Here is an 8848-nt window from a genome sequence, read left to right on the forward strand (position 1 = left end):
TATCCAAACATAAATTTTTAAGTCACTTTTATTCAATTTTATCAAAATCAATTCTGATATATAACACTAGTGCAAACACACTAGCCCTATTGAATTACAAGGTGAGCTTCCTCTTTGCTTCTTTTAATACATGAGACATTGATCCAAAGATCCTCTGAAAATGGTGGTTAGTGTTTGTACAGGAAAGATGTGATGGGACAGTGGGCTTAGGCTGTCAAATAGCGTTATCTATTTATAATAAGGGGACCATGTATTCTAGTACTATGTGCAACTTATCAAATATAGACATGAAGAGATCTACAAATCACTTGGTTACTTTCTTCTAAGTTGTTGCATTGCAACTGTCCATGTTAGATTACAAGGTCTTTTGATTAGGATGGGGAAGACAGGCAAATGGCTTAAAAACTTTTTATCTGGCAAGAAAGACAAGGAGAAGGAGAAGGAAAAATCTGCAAACAACCTGAATTTTTCCAATGGAACAGAAAATCCAACTACTCCAATTTCGACAACCCCGAAAGAGAAGAAGAGATGGAGCTTTAGAAGATCATCAGCAACGACAGCAGCCACAGCCACATCCACACCAACAACAACACCTTGTAAGGAATTGAATTTGGTTGAAACAAATGTCACTGCTTCACAGACAGTGCAAACGGCTGTGGATGTTCAGAATGAGCAGAGAAAGCATGCTGCGGCTGTGGCTGCTGCTACAGCAGCTGCAGCTGATGCAGCTGTGGCGGCTGCACAGGCTGCAGCTGCAGTGATCCGCATGGCTTCTGGTTCCAATGGAGCATCTAAAAGTGTTGAAGAGGCAGCAGCCATTAAAATCCAATCTGTCTTTCGGTCTCACCTGGTATGTTACTTCACAATTAATGTTGGACTAAATTGATTATAAGTTGAATGTGAAATGATTCACGTTTTAATACATTTACGAAAAAAATTGATTTGTGTAAGGAAATGTTGTGAAATTTAGTGGTAAAATCTTTCAATTAGTTATGTTCAACGTAGAAGCTGCTTTTTCTTGCTTAAAGCAGAATTGAGTTTGGAATAACTTCTCCAAAATGACTTTCAAACATCTTTAATATATTCAAAATCGATTTTAATCCGACAGAATTGATTCTGAGGTTCTTCAGGGAACCAAACATACACTAATTTTCTCTTTTATGTTCATGGTATGTGAGTAAGTGGTGCATGTCAATATATGCTTTTTTGTGACAGGCAAGAAAAGCATTGTGTGCTCTGAGAGGACTAGTGAAGTTGCAGGCACTAGTAAGGGGTCATCTGGTGAGAAAACAGGCTAAGGAAACACTGAGATGCATGCAGGCTTTGTTGACAGCACAAGCCAGAGCTCGTGCTCAGAGGATCCGAATGGTGTCAGAAGGAAAGCCTAATCAAAACCAATCAGCACAAAGAATCACTACAGAGAATGATTTATTCAGGCACATATATAATGTCAGTTACATACTTACATAACTTCTTACAATTATGCTTTGATGGTAATAAGATGGTTGAAATTTTCAGCATTGATGTCATATACATGATGGACTGATGGTTTTTTTTATAGGCATATATTATATATACATGATAGGTAATTATATAATATGAATCATATGATGAATGAAAATAATTGTTTATTTGCAAAGTCTTTCCAATTTGACAAATAAATTTTGCAGGAGAAGAAAGTTATAAATTTTGTTTTGAAGTAACATAAAAAAACTGGTGCTGAATACAATTCATGCAAAGAAAACTATTTCTTTTGGGTGAATTTCTTGCAAAAGCCAAAGAATTCTAAGGTGAAAGTTGAGGGGAAAATGATGTTCTTCTATATAGTGATGATGTGAAATGTTTTGTGCATATAGGAAATTGATAGAAACTTTGAAGATAACATCAAGATTGTGGAGATGGATGTTTGTGAATCAAAATACAACTCTAGAAGCAGAAACAGTGTATATCATCATGATCATGGACATCAAGAGCATTCTGAAAACCATAGATTTTCCACTCATTATACACCAAATGGCTCATACTCAAAGGATGAAAACAACAAGGTATCACCAGCTCCATCAAGTTTGACAGAGTTGAGTCCAAAAGCCTGCAGTGGCCATTTTGAGGAATGCTTCAGCACAGCCCAGAGCAGCCCTCAGTACTACTCCGCTATGTCCAGAGTCGATGATTCGAAGCATCCTTTTGCTTTCCCTAAGCCGCCTTATCCAGAATCCATGATGTCCTATGACTACCCTTTGTTCCCAAATTACATGGCTAACACAGAATCATCAAGGGCCAAAGTCAGATCACACAGCGCACCGAGACAAAGGCCGGATTCATTTGAGAGGCAACCGAGCCGTCGAAGGCCTTCAATTGAAGGAAGGAATGTGCCAAGACCAGTTAGGATGATGCAGAGGTCATCTTCACATGTGGGTGCCACTGCTCAGAACTACCAATATCCATGGTCAATCAAGCTTGACAGATCTGCAGTTTCACTCAAAGATAGTGAGTGTGGCTCCACAAGTACAGTGCTCACAAACACTAATTACTGCAGATCTCTTGTTGCATATGATGTGAGTTCTTACTTACCATTCTCTTACCACGTTTTTATCATAAATAAGAACAATAATTTAGAGAAAACAAGTTTAAGAATAAAAAAAATTGATATAGGATAAGCTGGTTTGTTACATTGCTAGCTCTGTCCATGTTTCATCATTTACTGCTTTCGCTGCAGGCACATGAAGATAGGTACTGAGTGTGCCACTTTGCAGGAACACCAAAAATCTGGAGTTGAGGGTTCTTCTTCAAGACTTCAAAACAAAGTAATAAACTCTGCATTTACAGTATAGAGTCGATCGTTTCAAGGGATTTAAGTCCAACTTATGTAGAGTTTTTTTCTTCTATTCAGTGTCTGCTATGTTTGTGGATTACTTTGTGAGAAGACATTGCAAGATTGATAGTCTGAGATATTTCCTAACAGCACTATTTTACTAAGGACTAAGGAGGATTTTCTTTTAGTTGGTTTCTATCTTTCATACATTCATTTTCTTGCAGAAAATAGAGTGGATGCAACAAAAATTGACGTTTTACTTATTCATGGAGAGTTTATATTAGATGTAAAAGAGAGGGAATAGAAGCATAATTGCTACCAAATTCATGAGTCATGACAGAAAAGAAAACTAAAATAATTAGAATATAGAAGTCTATTGGACCATAAAGGATATTAGAATTTATGATTCTTTCATGTGTCTATAATGGCAAAATGGGAATAGAGAAGTCTATTGCGACCAAATTTATGATTCTTTCATGTAATCAAAGGAAGGAAAATAAAAATGTGGAGAGATGAAGGTGGTGCCACCATTTAAGGTAAAATGCTAAGCATAAGAGAAGTCACAAGAGAAACATCTCTTAATAACTCTCAAGGTTGAGATTCCTAAAGAGAAAATCCTAGAGAGACTAATCTCAAAATTTTACAAAATGAATTCAAAGTTTCAAAATACAAAGAGATCAACCCTTATATAGTGAGGATGACACCTAAGACTCATTATGGATCTAAATACACACTTGGCCTGATAACTAATGAGGCTACAAACCTTATAAGGCCCAAAGCATAAGCTCAATAACCTAGCCTATATGGGTTGTTAACTACAAGCCCAACAAATACCAAAAAGGTCCGATCCTAAATCCTACAAGCCCAAAGAAAATACAATATAAAAATAATACAATACTAGCAATGCTACATATATTGAAATCATGTCTTGAACAATGACTTCAATAACTCTTCAAACATCATGCTATCCTTTCCATGCACGTTTCATTCCCTTACAAGGGAGAATATAAGCAATAGGAACCTTACAAGGGAGAATATAAGCAATAGGAAAAATAAAATGTTCTTCTAGAAATAGAACTTTAAGTACTTCTGATTTTTGTACGGTGGATGTAGGCTGAATACTCTAATTGCGATAATAATGTCTTCAACAAAGCTTGGCGGCTTATAAAAAAAAGCGAAGCTTTGTGGAGTATAATAAAAGGTGTACATATAGAAGACATTGTATCACTCAAATCAGCTTATATAGCAATATAGTCCTCAAATTGCCAAACAGCATGGGATGGGAGGGATGAAGAGTTTGGGAAAAACAAACAGATAAAGATAAAAACATACATAGCTTAGATCTACCAACTAATAATATGTAAAAGACAAGTCAAAGGGAAAAAAACTGATAATGTGTGAAAATAAAAAACTTTACACACCCATATGCTTTATTCACTTCATATCTTAGTTTTCATTTTTCTCTTCAATTTTCACCTACTCAGACAACAAGGACAAAGTTTACCAAACATATATATTATCAAACTGTTTATACATTAAATTCTATACTTTATTTAAAAAATAAAATGAATGACAGCGTGCTAGTTTGTGTTTTACTCAGTCAAGTCATTTGGTTATGGTACATTGACTTCAGGGAAGCGACATTCTAGAAATCCAACAACACTATACCCCCTTCTCTAGTGCAAAACGATACATTGTCCTTTAGTTTTGTTCTCGTACATTTCAAAATATATGTGTTAGCACATTTTTAATCTAATAATAGCACTGCAATCCAATGATGCTATTTTTTAATATAAAAAACAGCATTTGTTATATATATAATTGGCTGGATAGTGTTTATCTTTTTCTTCTAAGCTTCAAACACACAATCCTCAATAAATAAAATAAGAGGATGAGTAAAGTGAAATCTTCCTCGGCTATCTTATATTGGTTTGACTTTGATCAGCACTCTATCCTTTATAATAAGTTTCTTATTAATTATTACATGTGGGATAAAATTAAACAGGTTTCATGTTACAAGAAAATGATTTTCTTTAAAGAATGTTTTTTTCTTTAATTTCTAGCATGCTTGAATAGACCATGTAAGCTAAGATTTTCTTCTCTTAGAATTACATTACCCACTCCACCGTCTTCAGTCTAACTGATTATTATGAAGACTTGGCCTTTCTTTTCACAGTGATTTTGAAAGAAACTTAATTATACTAAATTAATTTTAGTTAACGACACCTCTTGATGAACTAGTGATCATATATTGAATATAAATAAGCAACAAATTCAGCAAGTGCCACTCTAATTTGCTATAGGAAGAAAATGATAAAAGACTGAAAGCTACTTGACCAAATTAAAAGGGACATGGATTATGGAGTGGAATAGGTGCTAATTGGACGTACAAAACGATGTAAGTTCTCACCTTTCAATTTCATAGCATTGCTTCCAGGCACAGCATTAACATTTGTGTTGACTTTAGGTACATATATCATCATAGGGATTCTTTCAGATTTCATTATAATCAAGTTTCATACCATTTACATAGGATCGGAGTATAACTTTTGGATAGCAAGTCGTTTTTGGACTTTATTTAGAACCTAAATTCAAATTTTTACCCTTTTAAATCTAATTTATTTGGAAAACGCAACAAAAAATTTATTGTAGTGTAATTTAACCCACATTTTTCTTGATTAGAAATTCAGTCTAGAGCAACTTAGTTTGTTTCTCTCACCCCCAAAGTGAAATTATGTCCATTAACTTGCTAGGTCAATAATATGCAAATTAAGGAATATAAAACCAAAGTCAATTAATTTGCTAACAACTGATTATATATAGTCAAAGAGAACAACATTTGCACATATAAATAAGCAAAATATGGTAAAACCGTGTTTTTGGTAAGATGAGGCACCAATTTTCTTCAGGCCATCTACAAGTAACAAAACTCCAGCAAATTGTTATTGTTTAATGTTTACAATGCATACCAGTTCGTTGCCATGATGTACTGCATGTAATTAAAAAAAGAAATGTATGCAGAATAATAAGAACGAGTAATACTTTGGCTCCATTTTGGCTCGTAGCACTAGCATTCACCATGCAATCAATTTCTATCCATACGTGATACATCCATAGGTACAAAAGAGTTTTTTTCCATGAATACACAATATACTTGAACATGATATCTTAGCGAAATCAATCATGTAATATTTGAAATAACTTGAAATATATATAATTATCAAAAGTTTAAATGAAAAGATGTTTAGATAGAAAAATGAAGCACTCATGTCTCATAAATAAATGTCTAAATACCTTCAACACTTCGTCTCTTAAGTAAGTGATGGCAATTTGATTTTCAACTCTTGTGGATGGAAAGAACGCATTAGTCAAGTCTTTACCTATACCGCTTAGTACCCTAACCGTGAAGCGATGAATTAGTCTCACATATGTGGATTAAGACAACAAAAGATATTAGTCCAATCCAATTAAAATGTCTAAAAAAAGCATAATCATGCATGATTTTATTTGAAAAATGTCAACTTGCAATCCACCAAACTTCCAAAACTTCTTCAACAACATGCACCATTTATATAAATCCAAGTTCCCATATGACACAAAATCAAACTCACAACCTCTAATGGCCTCTATCTATTCCCTCAAAACAGAAGTCCCTTACAGAATTACACCATTCTTGATCATCCTCATTGTCCTTCTTATCTCCATCAACCCCTCACACCAAACTAAAAACCACTCTTCCCCACTCACCCAACTAAACCCAAGGCTCTCAAAAGCTTACATAGCTCTCCAAGCATGGAAGCACTTCATCACCTCTGACCCAAAAAACTTCACCTCCAACTGGCATGGCCCCTATGTCTGCAACTACACTGGAATCTTCTGTGCACCAGCACCAGACAACCCTCACATCTACACCGTCGCCGGAATAGACCTCAACCACGCCGGAATCGCCGGTTCATTAACGGAAGAACTAGGCCTCTTAACTGACTTAGCTCTCTTACACATAAACTCAAACTCCTTCTATGGCTCCCTCCCTCACACCTTCTCCAACCTCCACCTCCTCTTCGAACTCGACATCAGCAACAACAAATTCGCAGGAAAATTCCCAGCAACTCTCCTCTGCCTCCCTTCACTGAAATTCCTCGACATCAGATTCAACAGCTTCCATGGTAACATCCCTTCACGACTCTTCGATCTCAAACTCGATGCTCTGTTCATCAACAACAACAAATTCCAATTCTCGTTACCGGAGAATTTTGCCAACACACCTGCTTCTGTTCTTGTGTTCGCGAACAATGACATCAAGGGTTGTTTGCCGGCGAACTTGGGGAAGATGAAGGGTACGTTGAACGAGATTATCATCACGAACGGTGGTTTAACCGGTTGTTTGCCGGAGGAGATTGGGGAGCTGGTGAATGTGACGGTGTTTGATGTGAGTTTCAATAGGTTGGTTGGGGAGTTGCCGGAGAGTGTTGGAGAGATGAAGGGGTTGGAGCAGTTGAATGTGGCGGGGAATAAATTTTCCGGTGAGGTTCCGGCGAGTGTGTGTGGGTTGCCGCGGTTGGAGAATTTTACGTATTCGTTTAACTACTTTTGCAGTGAATCGGAAGCGTGTTTGAAGCTGCGTGAGAAGGATGATCGGAAGAATTGTATTCCGTTTAGGCCGTTGCAGAGGTCGGAGATGGAGTGTAAAGCTTTTTATGCACATCCTGTTGATTGTAGTGCCTTTGGTTGTTCCGTTACAACTGCATCGCCACCACCACCACCGCCTCCGCCCCCTCCACCGCCGCCTCCCCCTCCGCCTCCTCCTCCACCACCGCCTCCTCCCCCAGCTTACTATGGTCACTATCTATAATTAGAGCTTGTGATATTTTAGTTTCTTATTTTACCAAAAATTGTCATTTGAATTTTTTTTTGGAGGTATGATTCATCCTCAGGCTTAGTGACTGACATTGTAAAAAAAAACATTTGGAAATGGATTGCTATTTAATTTGTTGAATAGAAGATTAATTGCTTAAGGAAGATTATCTTTTTCATCAATAACCCTTTGTTCAAATGAGGGTATTTTAATAGATAGTTGAGTTTCTTAAGTATCTAGTTCAGAAATCGATTCATAAGCTGTGCGTATATAAAAAATATTTGTTGAAAAAAAGACTACCAACTTAATATGATCTCAGAGTTTCGAGAACTCAGAATTTCTAGAAATTACTTTAAAAAACCAAGAAAAAAATTTGTAGAACTAAACATGTTATTGGTGTTAATTGCATATAATCACCTATCCTATTTAGGTTATGAAATCCTACATGGGAATGACATAAATGAAGATTTGCTAGGTTAGTAATTATGGAACAAATGTGTTAAGAATGAGATTACATAACCGTGTCAGTTATCTCTTAATAATGTAGGTGATTCGGTGTGGTAGTTTTAATGCAAGTTGCAAAATCGCGATTGAAATGGTATAAAAGCATGATTTTGTGATTTTGCTCTTATGTTTGGATTTGAATCGTCTACATTGTGTTTGCTTGCATGATTGGTTTTATAATAGGATTAAACTTATGTTAAAAAAAATAGGATAAAACTTATGTACTACTTTTTAAGTGTTTATTAACCAAAACAAGCTAATCTGATTTAAAAAAAAAAACCTAAGGTAATCTAAGTTAGTTATAAAATTAAATTCAAAATAAGTTATAACTATGTCATAAAATATTCTCATAAGCTTATTCAAACAATTGCATTAAGGATTTATGATATAGGATAAGACTAATGCTCTTTCAAATGTGAATTGAATCTATGACTTGAAAATGGTGACAAGCTATCTAAAAAGAATATGAATGAAACTTTGCTCAGGCCACAATATGTACTCCCTATGTGCAAGGTGAAGACTAAATTGTATCCACAATTATTTGGATATCTTTGATCAATTATCTAGATTTTATAGTTGGGTCAGTTCTTGACAGTTGGGGCCGCAAGCGTTATGGGGATATTCCAAAGAAGGTGGCTGACAAAAAACAGAGATTACAGGTTTTACAAAGTCAGGTT

The 8848-nt window shown here is 35.7% G+C and overlaps 2 protein-coding genes across 2 annotated transcripts; both read left to right on the plus strand.

Moving 5' to 3' along the window:
* The first annotated feature begins 95 nt into the window (after positions 1–95).
* LOC130720279 (protein IQ-DOMAIN 19) lies at positions 96–2999 on the plus strand. Its single transcript, XM_057570908.1, has 4 exons — positions 96–850; positions 1216–1449; positions 1857–2555; positions 2717–2999. Exons 1-4 carry the CDS (start codon positions 377–379, stop codon positions 2735–2737), a joined length of 1428 nt encoding a protein of 475 aa, XP_057426891.1. The 5' UTR covers positions 96–376; the 3' UTR covers positions 2738–2999.
* A 3398-nt stretch (positions 3000–6397) lies between these two features.
* LOC130721165 (leucine-rich repeat extensin-like protein 6) lies at positions 6398–7831 on the plus strand. The gene has a single exon (XM_057571908.1). The coding sequence runs from the start codon at positions 6432–6434 to the stop codon at positions 7662–7664; it is 1233 nt and encodes a 410-aa protein (XP_057427891.1). The 5' UTR covers positions 6398–6431; the 3' UTR covers positions 7665–7831.
* The last annotated feature ends 1017 nt before the right edge of the window (positions 7832–8848 follow it).

This window comes from Lotus japonicus, chromosome 5 (assembly GCF_012489685.1).
Source record: "Lotus japonicus ecotype B-129 chromosome 5, LjGifu_v1.2".
Taxonomy (NCBI): domain Eukaryota; kingdom Viridiplantae; phylum Streptophyta; class Magnoliopsida; order Fabales; family Fabaceae; genus Lotus; species Lotus japonicus.